At 36.8% G+C, this 22,018-nt stretch overlaps 1 protein-coding gene across 12 annotated transcripts in view; it reads right to left on the bottom strand.

Annotated features, from left to right (window-relative positions):
* USP34 (ubiquitin specific peptidase 34) overlaps positions 1 to 22,018 on the bottom strand; it is a 282,857-nt gene that overhangs the window by 30,905 nt on the left and 229,934 nt on the right. For all 12 annotated transcript variants that reach the window (XM_054244928.2, XM_054244930.2, XM_054244931.2 and 9 more), the window contains 14 exons: positions 21,040 to 21,104; positions 20,877 to 20,952; positions 20,741 to 20,788; positions 20,557 to 20,622; positions 17,139 to 17,219; positions 13,853 to 13,938; positions 13,121 to 13,289; positions 12,944 to 13,018; positions 11,183 to 11,334; positions 7,369 to 7,417; positions 7,181 to 7,285; positions 6,745 to 6,789; positions 5,654 to 5,758; positions 4,185 to 4,332 (listed from right to left, as the gene is read on the bottom strand). In XM_054244928.2, the coding sequence (XP_054100903.2) occupies positions 4,185 to 4,332; positions 5,654 to 5,758; positions 6,745 to 6,789; positions 7,181 to 7,285; positions 7,369 to 7,417; positions 11,183 to 11,334; positions 12,944 to 13,018; positions 13,121 to 13,289; positions 13,853 to 13,938; positions 17,139 to 17,219; positions 20,557 to 20,622; positions 20,741 to 20,788; positions 20,877 to 20,952; positions 21,040 to 21,104 (1,270 nt within the window). The remainder of the gene's footprint in view (positions 1 to 4,184; positions 4,333 to 5,653; positions 5,759 to 6,744; positions 6,790 to 7,180; positions 7,286 to 7,368; positions 7,418 to 11,182; positions 11,335 to 12,943; positions 13,019 to 13,120; positions 13,290 to 13,852; positions 13,939 to 17,138; positions 17,220 to 20,556; positions 20,623 to 20,740; positions 20,789 to 20,876; positions 20,953 to 21,039; positions 21,105 to 22,018) is intronic.

The raw sequence follows: 22,018 nt of genomic DNA, 5'->3' as shown, positions 1-22,018 counted from the left end.
GGAGTGCAGTGGCGCCATCTCGGCTCACTGCAACCTCCACCTCCCAGGTTCAAGGGATTCTCCAGCCTCAGCCTCCCGAGTAGCTGCAACTACAGGCAGGTGCTACCACACCTGGCTAATTTTTTGTATTTTTAGTTGAGACGGGGTTTCACCATGTTAGCCAGGATGGTCTCAATCTCCTGACCTTGTGATCCGCCCACATCAGCCTCCCAAAGTGCTGGAATTACAGGCGTGAGCCACTATGCCCAGCCTATGTGTTTCAAATGTAAAACCTGGCATGTAGGTATCATCCTTATCAATTTTTGTACAAAACTGCAATCTAGAAAAGTAATTTATGATTTTAAAAAGTCATTTGGGCCAGGCTTGGTTGCTCAAGCCTGTAATCCCAGCACTTTGGGAGGCCGAGGAGGGTGGATCACAAGGTCCAGAGTTCAAGGCCAGCCTGGCCAAGATGGTGAAACCCTGTCTCTACTAAAAACACAAAAGTTAGCCAGGCCTGGTGGCAGGCACCTGTAATCCCAGCTACTTAGGAGGCTGAGGCATTTAACTGCTTGAACCAGGGAGACGGGAGGTTGCAGTGAGCCAAGATCGTGCTCTCTAGCCTGGGTGACAGAGTGAGACTCTGTCTCAAAAAAAAAAAATTGTCATTTGGCTGAGAGCAGTGGCTCATGCCTGTTATCCTAGCACTTTGGGAGGCCAAGGTGGGCAGATCATCTGAGGTCAGGTCAGGAGTTCAACACCAGCCTGGTCAATATGGTGAAACTCCATCTCTCCTAAGAATACAAAAATTATCTGGGCAAGGTGGTGGGCACCTGTAATCTCAGCTACTCAGGAGGCAGAGGCAGGAGAATCACTTGAACCCAGGAGGTAGAAGTTGCAGTGAGCTGAGATTGTAGCATTATACCCCAGCCTGGGCGACGGAGCAAGACTCCATCTCAAAAAAAAAAAAAATCATTCAGTTTGAGTTATATACTTTCACCTCAACATTTCATAGGGATAATTTTTTAGACACATCATAAGGTTGGAAAAAACTCTACTAAGACCACACCTACCACTAAGATTCTACAATTAATATTTCACTTTGCTTTATCACACACCTAACTACCTCTTCTTTTCCTATAAAAACTACCTGCTTTTAAATAAAGTTCTCCTACAGAAAAAAAAAAACACAACTTTTAAATTATGTTTATCTTTAAGAAAAGTTAGGAGGGTTAATTTGGAAGAACAGGGCATCTTGCCATTTTGTTACCTGCCTTCTTATAACTTAGGAATCCCTGGGTCTAGGTGTATACTAAGTCTACTTCCATCTATATGGCAACTCTTAAGACACTGATGTCTCAATTTTTCTTCTTTTCTCTATATTAAAAGTTCTCATTTATTTTGTTGTATTTAGAAGTATTTCTATGAAGCTTTTCTTTTATACATGTTATTTCAATTCTTATTCAGAAGTTATACTATTTCTATTCAAATATTTGGACTCTTACCAAGTTACAGCAGAAGCACTTTTTCATATTACTATATAGTCTTCACTACTATAATTTAAAAATGATGCATTATAACAATGTTTCCTAACTGAACAGTTTTAAATTTTTCACTACTATAAATCATGCTGTTGGGCATCCATATACTTACACTAGAATCCCTGAAATAGTATTACTGAGACCATTAAGAATCTTGGTAAACATCTGTTAAACTGCCTTTCATAAGGGTAATATTAAACAATGTCACTGTAATGTACAAGGATTCCATTTTCTCAGCAAAATCATCAGTGTTAGGTGTAACACCTGGCTAAAAAACTTTTTTTGGGGTTCAGCATAGTATTTTTTTGGTTGGTTTTATGGTCATCAGTCAAGATATGAATGCCGACCAGCACACATCTCTTTGTAAGAGCACACAGCTCTCATGCCGCTTTTAACTACTTGCTCTTACAAAGAGCCTATTAAGGTGGGATTAACTAAACCTACAGGAAAAAATTAAAAGGCCCATGAGCAGAGTGCTCCTGTCAATCCATGTGTTCACTCCACTGAAAGTTGTTTCTCCCAAATAAACCTTTTTTAAAAAATAAGAACAATTTCTATACACCCACCCCAACCTAGTTTTCCCCATTGTTAACATTATTATGATGGTACATTTGTTGTGACTAAGAAACCAACACAAGTATATTGCTACTAACCAAACTCTCCACTTTGGATTTCACTTGTTTTGCCCTAATGTCCTTTTTTTGTTCCAGGATCCCAGCTAGTATACATTACATTTAGTCATGTCTCCTTAACTTCCTCTTGGCTGTGACAGTTTTGTAGACTTTCCTTGTTTCTAATGACCTTTACAGTTTCAAGAATCCTAGTCAGGTATTTCACAGAATGCCCCTCAATCTGAGTTTGTCCGATGTGTCATGGTTAGATCCAGGTGATAGATTTTTGGACGGAAAACCTTAAGTGATGAAGTACCCTTTGCCATCATACCTTATCAAGGGTACACACTATCGACCTCATTGATCAGTGATGATGTTAACATCAATCACGTGGCTGAGCTGTATCTGTAAAGTTTCTTCACTGTAAAGTTACTTCCCCCACATCCCACACTACACTCCTTGGAAGAAAGTCACCAAGTTCATACTCAAGGAGGGAGGAATTAAGCTCCACCTCCTGGGGACATGTGTACATAAATTACAAGGAATTCTTTTGTATGGGAAATTTGTTTCTTCTCCATTTATTTATTCAATCATTTATTTCTACTAAATATGGACTCATGGATATTTATTTTATCTTTGGGGTTATAAGCCAGTGCTACATAATTTGTTACTCAAATTGTTCCAGCTTTGGCCACTGGGAGTTCTTTCAGGTGAGCTCTGTGTTTCTTTGACATACCCCCACCATTTTGATTTCTGAGTACTTTAACTTTCTGGCACTGTAAGATATTCCACACTCATCTTGTATATTCTCTTCCCCAGCCCTAAAATCAGTGCTTTCTCCTAGGAGCTGTGAATTCTTTTACTGGAGAATGGTATTCACAACTCAACATCTGGGCCAGGCATGGTGGCTCACCCCTGTAATCCCAGCACTTTGGGAGGCCAAGGCAAGCAGATCACTTGAGGTCAGGAGTTCAAGACCAGCCTGACCAACAGGATGAAACCCTATCTCTACCAAAAATACAAAAATCAGCTGAGTGTGGTGGTCCACACCTGTAAGCTCAGTTACTTGGGAGGCTGAGGTGAGAGAATTGCTTGAACCCAACAGGCGGAGGTTGGGTTCCGCCATTGCACTCCAGCCTGGGCAACAGAGCAAGATTCCATCTCAAAAAAAAAAAAAAAAAAAAAAAAGAATTCAACATCTGGGCACCAGATGTGTTGATACTTGAGTATCACTGACTGTAGGACCTTCTCAGCAGATAGAAAACATTTATAATAACTACAAGAAATTTAAAAATTATTTTCATTTCTTTGAACTATCAAAATTACATTTTCTATGTTTATTTACAAGCAATTTTCTATTTTGTGAAATATTTTTTATATATGTCTACCTGTCTCAGATCTTTTTTATTGGCTCGTTTATGACTAAAAGTGTTTATATATAACTTTCATAATTTCAATCAGCCTTTTTTTTTTTGAGATGGAGTTTCGCTTGTTGCCCAGGCTGGAGTGCAATGGCACGATCTTGGCTCACCACAACCTCTACCTCCCAGGTTCAAGCAATTCTCCTGCTTCAGCCTCCCAAGTAGCTGGGATTACAGGCATGTGCCACCATACCTGGCTAAATTTTTTTGTATTTTTAGTAGAGACGGGGTTCTCGAGATGTTGGTCAGGCTGGTCTCAAACTCCTGACCTCAGGTGATCCACCCATCTCAGCCTCCCAAAGTGCTGGGATTACAGATGTGAACCACTGTGCCTGGCTGCTTCTGTCTTTATTATCATTTTATCCTTAACCTTCTCAAAAGTTAAAGACAGGATTTTCTAACCTTTCATTCCCTTCATTAATGCTGATCATGCCTCATAATTAACAAGCAAGGAAACAAAAATGATAGTAGTGATGATGTTACCCAAGAAATAACATGGTTTCCTATCCTTAAACAAACAAAAATCTCCACGAGTTTTGTATTATACAACAATGTGCATATTGTAGTTGCCTAAAAACAAAACAAAACTTTGCACAATAAATGGTTTATCAAATTCTGAATATTTGACTTACAAGTCCTCACTCTAGGATAATTGTGAGCCAGAAGAAACCGCTCAACCCAGTTTTCCATATTCTGTAGGACCCAGCTGTGTGCCAGTTTATTTCGGGGTGTCTGCACTGCCAACCAATCTAGACACTGAGAAGGATTGTATTCAATCACCTACAAATAACATGACAAGAACAGGATATAAGGCCACCTGAATGAGCAATTACTTTTTTACCTACTTTCTGTATACGCTATTAGACACTTAAAGCTAAAGTACTTTTTTGACAATTAGAGCTTAAAAAGGTTTCATCCTATTTTTTTCCTTTTTTGAGACAGAGTCTCACTCTATTGCCAAGCTGGAGTGTAGTGGTGTGATCTCAGCTCACTGTAACCTTTGCCTCCAGGGTTCAAGTGATTTTCCGGCCTCCAGCCACCCAAGTAGCTGGGACTTCAGGCGTGTGCCACCACGCCCAGCTAATTTTTGTTTTTAGTAGAGACAGGGTATCACCATGTTGGCCAGGATGTCTTGATCTCCTGACCTCGTGATCCACCCACCTCAGCCTACCAAAGTGCTGGGATTACAGGTGTGAGCCACCACACCCAGCCTATTATTTCCCATTTTTAAAGCTACTTACTTTTATCAACAGGAAATGTTCAGAAAAATGTGTCACTGGTTTACAAAATAAATTTAAAATAATCAAATACCAGAAGAAAAACATGACTCCATGACTTCTAGGTCTTACTAAATTTGCAAATTTATTTCAAAGTACTTTTAATTCTCTAAGGTTTCTCATCTTTACTTTTCTAATTACATGCCCAAACTGGTTCTAAGTGAGAATGCAAGAAGCTTGCTGTACTGCTGTGGAGAGTTCTTTCATGAGAAAGGTGAATCGTTGTAATCTAGAGTAGAGGCTAGCAAACTATGGCCAGCAGGTCAAATTCTGTGGGTGCCTGCTTTTGTTGTTTTATGGAAACACGCCCATACCCACTCATACCTTATCCATGGTTGCTTATATTCTACCACAGCAAAGTTAACTAGTTTCAACAGAGACTGTACGGTACACAAAGTCTAAAATATTTGCTATCTGACCATTTAGGGAAAAGTTTGCTGTCCTCTGGTCTTGAACTTTTCCAATACTCTAACAAGGAGAAATTTTGTGACCTCAGCAGTAACTCTGGAAGAAAGAAGGGGATTGGTGCTTCCTCTACCATTTCTGTCAATTCTTAAAAACACTTGGTTTGTATTTCTAGGAATTCTAGTTGCTTTATGGAACTTTGGAGAGTAGAAGAATGAAAAGTTAAAATTGGCTAAAGCTGTCTATGACTTTACAAGAATGTCTTTAATACAACTAGACTAGCTAAGAACTCTTCTTCCCCAAACCTGTGACTTACTGAAACCACCTTGGGGTACCCAGTAAGAAACTGGTACTTAAGATGGTAGTCATGATATTATAAAAATAAAATAAACACTGAAAACACTTATTGCAAGACTTACCTCCCATATCCTCTGCAGAATATAAGATGCAAAGGGAGGCATTCCTGGAGGTCCACCAGCAAACTCCATTAGCATAGTCAACAACTTAAAGAAAGGATTGGCTGCCTGTAAAACATATACATGACTGTGCATTTAGATTAATATAAACCCATCTCTTTCAGCAGAAAAGAAGTATATGTTCTACTAAACATTACATTTAAATGCGAGCTAGGGGAGCAGAGCTCAGTCAGTACGAACCTGAACTACCATAAAGCAGCAGCAAGGGGATACAAAGTCAACTGGGAACCACGTGAGACAGATTTTTCTAGATGTCAAGTGTATTTCAGAAAAGATAAAAATATTTTCTAAATTGACAAACACTGTAAATATTTATGATGCATGTTTTGAAATATGTATACATTGTAGAATGGCGAAATCAAGCTAATCGCATATGCATTACCTCATACACTTATTTTTTGTCCGAACACTTAAAATCTACTCAATGATTTTCAAGTATAATTAACCATAATCACATTGTACAAGATTTCTTGAACTTATTCATAAAAATTTATGTCCTTTGAACAACATGTCCCCAACCCCAAAAATAAATTTTGTTAATAAGACAAATATGTTCTACTGAAAAATTTAGATTAAAAGTTTCCTACAGCAACCTGAGGGGCAATTTATATTAATATTTGACAGCAATTGTTAAAATAGCTGTAACACTTTCATTTTATAAAAATACTTTTATATAATGCTATATTCTATTTTCTATATATTTTTCCACACATGCTAAGTCCTGGTTGGTCTACTTTTTCTTTGGGCATAATTATTATATATGCTCCAAATCAAACAACTTTTAAGCCTGGCATTCAGATGGTACTCTGATATATTGAGTTTATACATATATTTACATTTAGTTGGGAAAATTATATTTGTAATAAAGACATAATTAGGTAGTTCATTTTATTCACATTATACATTTAAAAATAGCTTATTATGTTATAGGAGAAACCCTGATAAATTTTTTCTTGAGAACAATTAGGCTCATTTTAAAGATTAGCAGTACTAAAAATTGTTTTAAATATGTAAATTAACAAATGTTTACATACCTCAGGAGTCAACTTTGCAATTGATGTGAAAAGCATAGATACAATCTAAAACAGAAAGAGGAGGATTTCAGGATATTCTTGTTTTGTTTTTGAGACAGGGTCTCGCTGTCACCCAGGCTGGGATGCAGTGGTGGAATCACAGTTCACTGCAGCCTTGACTTCTCGGGTTTAAGCGATCCTCCTGCCTCAACCTTTCAGTTGCTGGGACTACAGACATATACCCCTATACCTAGCTAGTTTTTTCTATTTTGTGTAGACAGGGGTCCTCACTATGCTGCTTAGGCTGGTCTCAAACTCCTAGGCTCAAGCAATCCTCCCACCTTGGCCTCCCAAAGTGCTGAGATCACACACATGATGAGCCACCGTACCTAGCCAAATTTCAGGATATTGTTTTTAAAATTTCCAAAAATCTTTAAGACTGTTCCTTAGCACTTACATGTTCTGCAAGTCGATTATTGTATCGACACAGGCTGAAAATCAGATTACAAGTTTGTCTTATATTGATGCCATCACGAATATGTTGAAACAAGAAGGGAAATCCCTGTCAAAAGCAAAAGTTGTTCATTTCAGAACTGTTACTATTTTTGTGATGATCAAATTGTCTAATATTAGAGAATGTACTACCTTTCCTCCTGTTAATGCTGCCATGTCAGTCTGTGATAATGTCAAATGCCTGAAAGAAAATATTAGTGGAAATAAGTTTTTCTTCCTTCTGTATTATTTTACAGTGATTTACATCATAACATGTATCCAAAATTGTTGATCCAATTATAAGTGTACTAAGCTGCCATCATAAAATGATTTTTTTGCTAGCTACACTTGCTTGCTAAATGTCTTTTAGGCATTTTTTAAACATTCCAGGATTGGTAAACAGAAGCCCAAAAGTACTTTACTGTCATTTAATTAACTTAATATTTTAGGATATAAAACAGTAGGACGGGTCTTATTTTACTTACTTTTTGACATGAGACCCTTCAAAACCAAATGGACCTTCTAGAAATTAGCATTTCATCTCCCAGTTTAAAATTACTGTATATTTCTTCCTTTTTTTTCTTTCCTCCTTTTTAGAGATGGAGTCTACTTCTGTTGCCCAGGCAGGAGTGCAGTGATGTGATCACAGCTCACTACAGCCTCGAATTACTGGGCTCAGAGGATCCTCCTGTGTAACCGGGATTCAGGCACAAGCCACTACACCTGGATTGCATACTTCTTTTGTAACTTATAAAATTTTCAGCTATATTAAAAAATAGAACAGGGCAAGTATTCCACCACTCAGCTTCAGATTTACCAAAATCATAGCCAGTCTTATTTCATTTGTACCCAATCCACTCAATATGAATTATTCTGAAGCAAACTCCAGGTTTTTATCATTTAATCCATAAATCATAGTATCTTTAACATAAATGTTTCAAAAACATAACCACAGTACCATTATTCGCAACTAAATACTTCCATACCATCATACAATATTCATTGTACAAGTTTCTTGAAGTTTCTAAAAAGATTTTTAAAATAATTATTTGAATCAGAATTCAAATAAAGTCATTTGCCATAGTTAGTTGAAATGTCTCTTAAATATTTCAATCTATTGGTTTCCCCACCGGCTTTGTGTTTTCAATTTATCTGTTGAAGGTCATTTGTCCTGTAGTTTCTCTCACATTTATATTTTGCTGATTGTATCCTCCTTATGGTGCTGTCTTAACATGTTACTCTGTCCTATAAACTGGTAGTCAGATCCCGACTTCATGAGACCTAGGTGTGGCTTTTTAATTAATAGTATCTTGTAGGAGGTACACAATGAAGGGTTAGTCTTTTTGTAAGGTTTTCTGTCAGTGATGATAATTGCCTAGATTATTTCATCTAGGATTCCAAAATAGTGGTTATTCTAATTCCAATTGTCCTGGCTCATTAATTAGCTTTAATACATAAGACCACAAACTTCCCCTCAATCACCATTTGGTTGCCATGAAGTACACTTGCAAGTAGAATAAATGCTTGATAATGTTTCTATTATTTATCAGTTTCAAAAATAATGATTTGATTTCCTAGTATACTCCAAAAGTTGCCAGTAAACTAAAAAATTTTTCTTTTTAGGTATTATTATGAACTCATGTATTTAAACATCTTTGATGTGATTCACAGTCCACTGCCGTTATTACCGATGCTCAAAGTTGTCCAATCTATGACCAGCAGAAACCTCCAGAAGTTGGCTCTTGAGTTTCTTTAACACGACCTCAGTAGTCTTAGACTGCCTCCTTGCTTTCCAAAATGATAAGACATTGCAGGCTTCTGATTCATTTCTTTCCCAAGAACTGACACTGGTGGTTTTTAAAAGGAACCCTAATTCTTTCAGTGGGAAATGAAACCTAGAGATTATACCCTAGATGCCAATGGTATTCATTGATTCTGGGTTGTACAGGGTTTCCAGGTCTTTTCAGAAACAGTGGTAGGTAAAACATTATCTGTAATGGACTTTCTGTTTGCAAAATATACCATAAACTGCTACTGATACTTTCCAATTCAAATTTAGTTTTAAATAAATTATGCAAAGCCCTATAATTTAATATTTTTATCTTCTTTTGCTGAAAATCTTGGTTTCCAATGGCATTAACAGTTACTTATTTGCTTCATCCTGTAATATACATTAATACTTTCAGAATAATAATTTTATTACAAACAATATAATTACAAAAACAGTTTAAGATAATTTTGCAATTTTTTTGTCCTTCATATGTATCCCACTAGAAATACACCTATTTAACATATATAGTTAGGTTCATTTATTTCACTAAGCTGTTGATTTTTAGAGATTACTTCTTATTCATTTATTTATAATTATACATTTACATGATTCCAAAGTTAAATTTGTCAAGAATCTATACCTGTCCCCTCCACCCTGTTTTTCTTCCTCTATCCACTGGAAACCATTAAAAAAAAAAAAGTTATTGAATTATAGTCAATTCTTGTATTTGTGGTAGTTGTGTTCTATAAAGTGCGGCAAATACTTAATTAGCAAATACCAAATTATTGCTACTAAGGAAAATAGAGAATTAAGTTGCTGTGAGCCTCTAGTAATATTTTTGTCAACCAATCAACACATTTAACTTTCTTTTATGAGTGTTTGTTAAAAGATACCTTATTTAACATATATTGTTGATTCATTAACATTTAATTCACTGCCAACAGTATTAAAACTCATATGAATGAAACTTAGATTAGCACATATATTTCCCTATAAGGCACATCACAGCCTTCTTGAGCTTAAGAACACTAGAGAGCACTTCAGCACTACACTTTAGGGCCATTTTATTTATTTATTTATTTTTACAGATGGATCTTGCTGTATTTCCCAAGCTGGACTGCTATGGCTATTCACAGGTGCCAAAGTGGCATACTGCAGCCTCAAACTCCTGGCCTCAAGCCATCCACCTCATCCTCCAAAGTAGCTGGGACTACAGGCACATGCCACCACACCTGGCCAAGGGCCATTTTAAACAGTAACATCACCAACAAAAAGCATAAATATATGAAAAATTTTCACAGCACACACTGTGAAAAGTACATTTGTTTACAATATGAAAACTGAAATAAAAAGGCAGATTGTTGCCTTGTTTGACCTTACCCAGAAAGGCATGTCAGGCAACTAAAGTTTTTTGCCATTCTGCATACACACATCTGTGAATGACTGCAAGAGCTCTCCAAGTGCCAATTTTGGTATTACAAATGCATTTAAGCAAGCAGGTGAATTTGCAAATAGGAAATCCATAAATAATGAGGTTCGATTGTGTATACACATACACACACACACACACACACACACACACACATTCTCTCTCTCTCTCTCTCTCTCTCTCTCCCCCCCGCCCGTCTCTCTTTCTGTGTCATCATAGCATTCCCATATAAAGTAGGATACCATATACACTTTTCTCCACCTTTTTAAACTCAGTGACATATCCTAAAAATTTCTCTGTGGTAATACAGGTAAATTCCACATTTCCTTTTTCAGCTATAGAGTATTCTTTTGAATGGATGCTGTTTTTTCAACTAGTTCCCTTTTGTCTTTTTGCTATTAGAAGCATGGTTTCAATAAATTTGCATAAACATCTTCCTATATTATGGGCACATATTCCTAAAAATGAAGTTGCTAAGTTAAAGAATGAATGCACGCTCTATTTTGCTAGATATTTTACTGTACATATTGTCAATGACTATTTCTAACATGACTCAGAGATAAAGTAAAAGTTAGGTAGAAAGGATTGAAATTCTTTTGTCACAAGAGTTAATGAATAGTAGTGTTATTATTTAAAAAGAATTATATAATAAAAACTAGTAACAATTATATAATTAAACATATATAATAAAAAGCTAGTTGTAAACAATTATTTAAAAATAATAAAATCAAACATGCTTTAAACATTTTAAATTTGAAACATTTCACCTTTCTGATCGAGACTGTTCAACCAAAAGAGCAACTAAAGCTATCATCTTTTCAAGGGCAGCTGGCCTGTATTTTTCTTCTGCCAGAGAGAGGATATCTTCTTCCTCCTCCTCTTCTTCCCCTTCTTCCTCTGATAACACTTCAACTTGGGGCTAAGTTGGAATAGAATTCAATATTTATATGGTGGTGGTTTTAATACATTGAGAACAAATGACGTTTTATATAACTACTCAATGCAGATAGTGGCAGGAGCTTGTAACATGAAAAACAATTGCACAAAGATCTAACCTTAACATAAAACACTCTAAACAACATTCAGGACAATCTTAGATTAAATTGGAAGAACTATAAAAAATAACAATTCTCGGCTGGGCATGGTGGCCCACACCTGTAATCCCAGCACTTTGGGAGGCCAAGGCGGGTGGAACACTTGAGGTCAGGAGTTCGAGACCAGCCTGGCCAACATGGTGAAAGCCTGTTTCAACTAAAAATAGAAAAATTAGCCAGGCATGGTGGTATGCGCCTATAATCCCAGCTACTTGGGAGGCTGAGGGAATAATCACTTGAACCTGGGAGGCGGAGGTTGCAGTGAACCAGGATTGCGCCACTGCACTCCAGCCTGGGTGACAGAGCAAGATTCCAACTCAAAAAAAAAACAAAAAAACTCAACACTATTTACCTTACCTATAAATCCTTGAATAATTTTTTCTTATAAGCCAAGCTCCTTGGAATATAAATCAGGATCAAAAAATTACAAGTATGATAAAATAGTATTTTCTAATAAAAATGCCAGATATACAAAAGAAAAAAGTTCTTATTTATAGATTCCTGATAATCCAAATAGTGGGTATTTCAAAGAGACATTCACTCGGGCTTTTAAATTCAAGAGACTCAAAAGATTTTATGATCTAATAAAGCAAAAGAAAAGCAGTTGAAGTAGGGAGCCATATAGGTTGGAATTAGAGAATACTAGTGTATATTCTGTGAAGCATTACAAAACAGTGTTTAAGAGTTTTAGCTCAGTAGTCTGACCAAGGATCAAAGCTAAACTCATTGTGATCTAAAACAAGTTATCTTCTCTCTCTCTTTTTTTTTTTTTTAAATAAGGACGGGGTTTCACCATGTTGGTCAGGCTGGTCTTGAACTCCCGACCTCAGTGATCTGCCCACCTTGGTCCCCAAAGTGCTTGGATTACAGGCGTGAGCCATCACGCCCAGCTGACAAGTTAACTCTCTAAGTCTCAAGTGTCTCATCTGTTAAATGGGGATATAAAAAGTACTTGTCTCTTACGGTTAAGAAAAGGATTGAGTAAGAGTGCAAGTAGGTTATACAACCCGATGCAGTTGTCATGGACAATATAAAATTCATGTAATACTTTAACATTATTAATAGACCAGCTAGTTAAATTTTGGAAAGACTCTCATAAACTTAATAGCAAAGGCTTAAAAATGTGACCACCAAAATGTTCACAAAAACAATAAATTATTGATAAGATCCCCGAGTAGGTGACCACTTTGCCTAAGTTTATTTGCTTTGTTTTAGGACCTTACCAATGAACTTCATTACCTAGTTGTTTCTTCTCTTGCTATATCCATTAAAATTAGATTAAAAACATCAACCAATCTTAGACCCTTCACATTATCCAATATCATGTTCCAGAAAAAAGGTTAAATTTGGTTCTAACATCTCTGGACTTCACACGATACAAACTACAAAAACCGTGGCCTCTAAATTCCTGATGTAAGACAGAATTGTACTTACATTTTCAGGTCCTTTTGTTCCCATGTAAAAATGTACCATTGTAGATATGGCTTGCAATGAAAGCAAAAATTGGCTCTAAACAACAACAACAAAAAGATTTAAAAATATAAAAACAATTAAGTTTGAAATACTGAAAATAGGCACATAAACCAAAAAATAAACAAGATATAGCCTCACCTCTTCTTCACCCATTTTTGCAAATTCATAAAGGAAGGCAAAATACTCTGTAAGATGTTTACTGTGAGGTTTTACACCATGTTCCATAATTAATAACAGAGTTCTCACAAAGCGAGTGACACATGAACGACCACCAATATCTTCTACTGAGGCATCCATATCATCTGACCTAAAGAACAATTAAATAGATCTTAGAGAATGTATGAGACCTGAAGATACTGTTTGAGAGAAAAAAGATTTTTTAAACTCTGGGTTTATTTTATCTTTGAGATATCAATTGCAATAATATAGGTGGCTAGATTCCAATTCTTGTGACTGGCTAAATAAATGCAAACGAAAAGACTAAGTCATAAAGTAATTTGTAGAGGATTTTACAGATGCAAAATTTAAATAAAACAAAAATAGTTTTACCATTTTGAATATATTATTACAGATTATTTTTAAACAGAATAAATATTTCAGTGTGAATTTTAAAAAAACTTTGTAGGCAGGTCAACAAGAAACTTAAAAATTACGGCCAGGCATGATGGCTCATGCCTGTAATCCCAGCACTTTGGGAGGCTGAGGTGGGCAGATCACTTGAACTCAAGAGTTTGAGACCAACCTGAGCAACATGGAGAAACCCTCTCTCTTTAAACACACACACACACACACACACACTCTCTCTCTCTCTCTCTCTCTCTCTCTCTCTCTCTCTCTCTCTCTCTCTCTCTCTCAAAAAGTACTTCTTACCCATCTTCCATTCCTGGCTGCAAATAGAGATGAGCATGCACAGGTCTCAGCCTCTGAATCACATGGATACACAAACGCTGAAACATCTGTGAAGAAAAACCAAGAGCCAACTCATCAGGTAACAAGGATACTGAAAAATTAACATGATTCAAAATTCTCTGCCACCCGTTTATTGTTTGCATAAGATTATCTTGGTATTCTGGAGCTTTTCTGAAGTTTCAACAATGGACTAAGGAAATAAGGCAAAGTTAGCATAATTTTACTGTTTTATGATAAAGAAAAACTCAACAAACAGGTTTCAGTAATACAGATGATAAAAATAAAGCTTCAAAAATCCTTTTAGCTAGTAGAGATATACAGAAAAGAAAATCTAGTAACCAATTCTTTAAGAAGAGTGGAGTGGGGAAGGGCAGCTGCTCATCATGGGGTCAACAGCTAGGAGAAGGAAATGTGGGGATTCTTTAAAGATACACAAGTGACCCATAATCACATGAAAAAATGTCTAACAACTTTTAGAAAAAGGCATACCAAAATCACAGTAAGATACCAGTTCATACCTTCTAGGATGGCTAAAATAAAAAAGACAGTATCAGGTGCTAAAGAAGATTATGCACAGCTGGGCATGGTGGCTCACACCTGTAATCCCAGCACTTTGGGAGGCCAAGGCAGACAAATCACAAGGTCAGGAGATAGAGACCATCCTGGCCAACATGGTGAAACCCCGTCTCTACTAAAAATACAAAAAATTAGCTGGGCATGGTGGCGCGTGCCTGTAATCCCAGCTACTCAGGAGGCTGAGGCAGGAGAATTGCCTGAACCCAGGAGGTGGAGGTTGCCGTGAGCCGAGATCGTGCCATTGCACTCCAGCCTGGGTAACAAGAGCGAAACTCCATCTCAAAAAAAATAATAATAAATAAATAAAAATAAAAAATTAGCTGGGCGTGGTGGCACACACCTGTAGTCCCAGCTACTCAGGAGGCTAAGGCAGGAGAATTGCTTGAATACAGGAAGTGGAGACTGCAGTGAGCCGAAATTGAGCCACTGCAGTACAGCCTGGGCAACAGTGTCAGTGCGATACTCCATCTCAAAAAAAAGATTATGGAGTATCTGGAACTATTATATGGCATTGGCAAGAATGTCAAACACTGCAGTCACTCTAAAAAACAGTTTACTGGCCAGGTGTGGTGGCTCACACCTGTAATTCCAGTACTTTGGGAAGCCCAGGTGGGCGGATCACCTGAGGTCATAGTTCGAGACCAGCTGGGCCAACACAGCAAAACCTTATTTCTACTTCAAAAACAAAAATTAGCCAGGTGTGGTGGCAGGCACCTTTAATCCCAGCTACTCGGGAGGCTGAGGCAGGGAGAAGTGACTGAATCCAGGAAGTAGAGGTTGCAGTGAGATGAGATCACGAAACTGCACTCCAGCCTGGGCAACAGAACAAGACTCCTTCTCAGAAACAACAAACAAACAAACAAAACCAGTTTACCACCAGGTGCAGTGGCTGTAATCCCAGCACTTTGGGAGGCCAAGGTGGGCAGATCACCTGAGGTCAGGAATTTGAGACCAGCCGGACCAACACGGTGAAACCCCATCTCTACAAAAATACAAAAAATCAGCCAGGCATGGTGGTACATGCCTGTAATCCCAGCTACTCAGGAGGCTGAGGCAGGAGAATCACTTGAACCCTGGAGGCAGAGGCTGCAATGAACCAAGACCACACCATTGCACTCCAGCTTAGGCAACAAGAGCAAAAACTCCATCTCAAAAAAAAATAAAAAAACCACCAGCAACTACAGTTTACCAGTTCAAAAAATGTACACAAAAAAGTGATAACATGTGTCCAAATAAATAGCCAAAAAGTAGAAACATCTCAAATGTTCATTACCTGATGAACAGATACAAAAAATGTGGGGTATATACATTCAACAAAATATTTGGTAAAACAGGAAAATATAATATGGATACATGCTGTAATATGAATAAATCCTGAAAAGATTGTTAAATCAAAGCAGTAAGTCACAAAAGACTAAAACTGTATGATTCCATTTATATGACAGTCAAAACAGGCAAATCTATAAAGACAGAAAATAAACTAGTAGTTGTCAGGGATTGGGGAGAAAAGACAGGATAAAATAGTAACTGACTGCCAATGGGTATAGGGTTTTTTTTGGGGGGGAGCGATGGTGAGTGTGGTGGTGGCCAATATTCCAAAATTAGTTAGTAGTGATGGTTGAACAACTTTGTGACTATACTAAAAACCACTAAATTTAACATTTTGAAAGGTTTGGGTTAATTTTACTCTATAAGAATTGTATCTTGGGCTGGCTCAGTGGCTCACAACTATAATCCCAGAACTTTGGGAGGCTAAGGTGGGAGGACTGCTTGAGCCCAGGAGTTCAAGACCAGCCTAGGCAACAGGGGAGAGACTCTCTCTCTACAAAACAATACAAAAATTGCCAGGTGTGGTGGTGTGTGCCTGTAGTTACAGCTACTCAGGAGGCTGAGGTGGGAAAATTGCTTGAGCCCAGGAGGCTGAAGCTGCAGTGAGCCAGGCAGCACCACTGCACTACTGCCTGCGTGATGGAGTGAGACCCTGTCTAAAAACAAAACAAAATTAGCCAGATATGGTGGTATGTGCCTGTAGTACTAGCTGCTGAGGCAAGAGGATTGCCTGAGGCAGCAAAAACCTAAAAAAAAAATTATATATATATGTGTGTGTGTGTGTATTTTGCATGTGTGTATGTGTACACACACACGTCAATGGAAACTGAAAAGTGGCATACTTTAAGTTTTTGATTTTGTCAAAAGTGACTATAAAGTAATATTTAAATTTCATTGTCTATTTTACCTCATAATTTAAAGAAAACAAACTGTTTCCTATGACAGTTCATACCCAATCACAGAAATAAGTTACAGTCTTTTCATTTAGCTTTTGAGCTCACTATAGTACCCTACACCATGGTTAGAATGTCTAAGGATTTTTAAAAGAATCAGTACAACTCACAAAGCATCTAATAATAAAGAACAGAATATAATAAAAGAATAGGAAGTTCAGTCAATCTTCCTACATCCAGGAAATGTGCAGAATTTTAATCACTTTATTAGAGTGAGAGCTGACATTAAAAGAATCTAGTGAAAACAAAATGATTTTTATGATAGGAGGTAGACCTTTTCAAACTATTATCAATATGAGGTTAAGACACACTTATAAGCAAATATAGAATAATTAAATTGAAAGTAACTTCTTTTCCAAATATTTTTTCTCAAACACATTTTTCCTTACCTGTCTCACAATTTGATTAGGGCACTTAATTAATATCTGCATTGGCCACCAGTCATCATCAGCCATGCGATCTAAAAACCACTGTAAAAAAAACAGAGCATGACTTTAACATTCAACGAATATTTGTTAAATGGTGTAACAATTACATAAGAATTTTATTTCTAGTCAATGTTTTAATTCTTTTAAGTTGTTACCAGAAAACCTTCTCTAATTGTTATAAAACTCAAAATCTTAATAAGCGTTACCTCAATACACAACTCCATAGATGCCAGTTACAATACAGTATACGATCTGCATGATGGCAATCTGTGGTCCTTTATAATAATAAAATGAAGTATCATTCTCTTAGCCCTCATAAATGTTACACTAGAGAATCTTTAATCGTGTGTTTATATATCTATATGTGTGTGTGTGTGTGTATACACACACACACACACACACACACACACACACACATATATATTTTTTTTAGACAAATCTTGCTCTGTTGCCCAGGGTGGAGTGCAGTGGCATTGATCTCAGTTCACTGCAACCTCCGCCTCACAGGTTCAAGTAATTCTCCTGCCTCAGCCTCCCAAGTAGCTGGGATTACAAGCATGCACCACCACACCTGGCTAATTTTTGTATTTTTAGTAGAGACGGAATTTCACTATGTTGGCCAGGCTGGTCTCAAACTCCTGATTTCAGGTGATCTGCCTGCCTCGGCCTTCCAAAGTGCTGGGATTACAGGCATGAGTCACCACACCTGGCCGCCTATTCATAACATATGTTATGAGCATGATTCATTTTGTTTCTGTTTAAAAACAAATTATGATCTAATTAACACTGGAGAAACTCTGGATTTATCAAACAGCCAAGAGAGGGGAAGAGTACAGAGGAACATGGTAAACACTACCAAGAAAATGCAATTAGTCAAAGAAAGCATGTGGGAAATCCAACAGCACAGACAAAAAATGGCATGAAGGAAAAAAAAATAACTTTTATAGATTAAAGAAGACTTAAGAGACAGGGAAATGCAAAATGCAGAACTTCTTTGAACACTCATTTAAACCAATCAATTGAAAAAATTTTTTGATAGAGAAAACTGAACATAGGATGGGTATTAGATGGCAACAAGAAATCACTTCTGGCCAGGTGTGATAGCTGATGCCTGTAATCCCAGCACTTTGGGAGGCAGAGGCAGGAGGATAGCTTGAAGCTTGGAGTTTGAGACCAGCTGGGCAACAAAGAGACTTGGTCTCTGTAAAAAAAAAAAAAGAAGAAAAATCAGCTGAGTGTGTTGGTGTGTGCTTGTGGTCCCAACTACTTGGGAGACTGAGGGAGGAGGATTGCTCAAGCCCAGGATGTCGAGGTTGCATGAGCTATGACTGCACCACTGCACTCAACCGTCAGGGTGACAGAGTGACACCCTTGGGGGAGGGGGGCGGGGAGCAGGGGAGAAGTTAAAAAGATGAGAAATCACTTCCAATTTTACCGGGAGTGAATGAAATTGTGATTGCATATGTTTTTAAAGTTTTCTTATGTTAAAAATATATATTGGGTGTTTATGGATGCACAATATATTTAGGTTTGCTTTAAAATTCTTCCATTGGGGGGTAAAGGAAAGGGGGATATAAAGAGATGAAACAAGAATGAAAGATTATTTATTAAAGTTGAGGAACAGGTATGTGACACCTTATTATCCCTTTCTACTTTTGTCCAAGTTTCCAAATTCTCATTGTCCATGTTTCCACATTCTCATTACAAAGTTTCAAGAAATTATATTTTTGAGTTTGTAATTTCTGAGGAACAGATTCCCTTACTCCATTTCCATAAGACATAATTAGACGAACTTATAAATATGCAAAAAATCTTTAATTTATCTATTATATACTAGAGTGCTATTTCCCACTTCTGTTAATGCATTCCTACAGAGATTTATAACTCTTTGGTTGCTAATCTAAAAATTAAGATGGCAATATGCTTAACTTGTCATTATCTGTGAGTGGGTTATCCTTAGGGATGCATCTCTTAAAATGGGGGATGAGGAGATAAAATCTGGGTATAAACTGATCTACTGAGATAGGGAGATAGGTGATTTTTTTTTTTTTTTTTTTTTGGCTGGGGGAATGAGAAAGAGGAAGTGGACAGACGATATTAAGCATTTTCTACCAACATTCAAAAGTAGCCCAGAGAGGAATGGAAGAAATGGGAAAATGATGTTGGCCAAAGGGTACAAAGTTTCAGGTTGTTTTTTAAAATTGTAACAGAGTCTCTCTCTCTCTCTGTTGCCCAGGCTTGAGTGCAGTGGTGTGATCTTGGCTCTCTGCATCTCCGACTCCGGGGTTCAAGCAATTCTGCCTCGGCCTTTCCAGTAGCTGGATTATAAGCACATGCCATCAAGCCAATTTTTTTTTTTTTTTTTTTTTAGTAGAGACGGGGTTTCACCATGTGGGCCAGGCTGGTCTCTAACTCCTGACCTTAAGTGATCCGCCTGCCTCGGCCTCTCAAAGTGCTGGGATTACAGGTGTGAGCCACTGCACCCGGTCCTTTCCCAAATTTCAGTTTTAAATAAATTCTGGGATCTTATGTATAGCATCGTGACACGAGTTATAATATTTTATTGTTTTGAGACAAAACTAACTACAAAAAGGATTTTTAAAAGGTTGTATATTTACTTGAAATTTGCTAGAGGAGTAGATCTTAAAGTGCCTTCACCACTCACATATGCATATATTACGTGGTGATAGATGTGTTAATTACTTTGAATGTGATGGTAATCATTACACAATGTATATATACATCAAATCATTTTGTCTACCTTTAAGAAAATATTTGTCATTTATACCTTAATAAAGCTGTAAAAACAGAAACAAAAGTGGTTAAGAAATATATAGAAGCTTCTTGAATTTTCTGTATTTTTTCCTTCTGTTACATGAAGAAGAAAAAAAACATGACTTAAAATTTTTTTTCTTTTTGAGATGGAGTCTCCCTCTGTTGCCCAGGCTGGAGTGGAGTGGCACCGTATCAGCTCATTGAAACCTCCGCCTCCCGAGAAGCTGGGACTACCGGCATGCGACACCACACCAGGCTAATTTTCATGTTTTTAGTAGAGATGAGGTTTCACCATGTTGGCAAGGATGGTCTCGATCTCTTGAGCTCATCATCTGCCCACCTTTGCCTCCAAAAGCGTTGGGATTACAAGCATGAGCCACCACGTCCGGCCAAAACATGAATTTTTAAGTGACTTAATAATGAATCAGTGTAATGAATATGATATACCAAGTATAACCTTCTCAGCTACCAAATGATTTTAGGAATGACATACATTTGGCTCCCTGTGACAGATGAACAACTTTGCTGTAGCGTCTCAGATAAGAGGATGAAAAAAAAAGAAACCTTAAGCTATGTATTAATTATTGTTGAATTATCACCTTACCTCACAAGCTGCCTGACTATTATTAAATTGTTTGGTTAACAGTTCAATCCACTGAAGCATTGTGGGCTAGAAAAGAAAAAGAAGTCAGTCAAAGCATATGAACTGCTGAGTCACAACTACAAAAATGAAAAGATATGTGATAAAAATGTAAATGACAAAAAAATCCACAGAATAAAACACATACCTTTTCTTTTGAATGAATAAATGTCTCTAGGACAAAGGAAGTGCTTAACTGTAAGAAAAGATAAAGCAAAAAAAGCTTTAATCATTTTAAAGTACTAAATTTTGACAGAATTATTTAAAGTTTATGTATTTGTTACCTTTGCTGTCATTAGGGACACAGCTTTAGGATCTGGTAGTGTACTGGGAATACAACTACACAATTGCCACATAAATCTAGAATTTAAAAATAATAATTTAAAATTCACACAAGGTTGTTTTTTAAATGTGTAAAATATTTACCATGAAATTTACCAAACTTACCCAAAATATGTATGTTCAAAAATGTTTTTGTCTTGGAGAAACTGCATGTTATCATGCCAAATCCACTGAAAATAAAAATGTTAACATTAGATATATGATAAGTCTACTTCATTATGTTTTACCAATACTTTTATCAGACAATAGTATCCTCTAAAAAACCTCAAATGAAATAAAATACATGCATTTAAAGTTCATTTTGATTTTTTCCCCAAGTATATTAATATAAATGGTCATTACTAATATTTTATAATTCTTATCTGACTGCGCAATTGTGAATTTTTTATTGTATTTATAAAAGTGCTGAAAAAATTGTGAAATCCTGTCTGAAGAGCAAGTATATAAAATGAATAAAATATAAGTCATGTTTCATTCTGATAAGGTTACAAAAGAAAGGTTTATATTTAAAAGTTGTCAAAATAAGTTTAATTCTGTTTGGCAGACCTAAATCAGACTGATTCGTTTATAAAAATTATGAAAAATTATTTCTGACATTGAGACTGTAAGATCACTCCGCTGATCTTGTCTTCATCTCTCTGAATATCTTAAATATGCATTAAGTTTTTGTCAGTTTCATAAAACTATTTTTATCTAGATGTTCTGATTATTGGTATTACTACTGTCTTTTTTAGTGTTACACTTCTGATTGTGTTTTCGAATTTTGGTTGGTAGGTTCATTTTGAGCTGAAGGTCCAACCTTATCTTTAATCTTCCACTGAAGATTTTCAACTCTCTCTCCTTACTTCCCCAGCCCACTATACTAATTTAGAACCTAATAGGGTTCCTGATCCACAGTGATATTTGTGAAATCACAGTCTAGTCAGTGAATAGCCTGCTTCAGAGTTCTTGAGCATTTATTTCCAGGCACAAAAACTTTCTATAAAGCTGTAGCTCCCTGTATCAGACTCTGTATCAGGCAGAGTCTGATAGCAATCTGCCCATCTCATCAGTACTTTTTATAAGGGAAACCCATTCTAAACTC

This window comes from Callithrix jacchus, chromosome 14 (assembly GCF_049354715.1).
Source record: "Callithrix jacchus isolate 240 chromosome 14, calJac240_pri, whole genome shotgun sequence".
Taxonomy (NCBI): Eukaryota; Metazoa; Chordata; class Mammalia; order Primates; family Cebidae; genus Callithrix; species Callithrix jacchus.
This window is presented reverse-complemented; position numbering and strand designations above follow the sequence as displayed.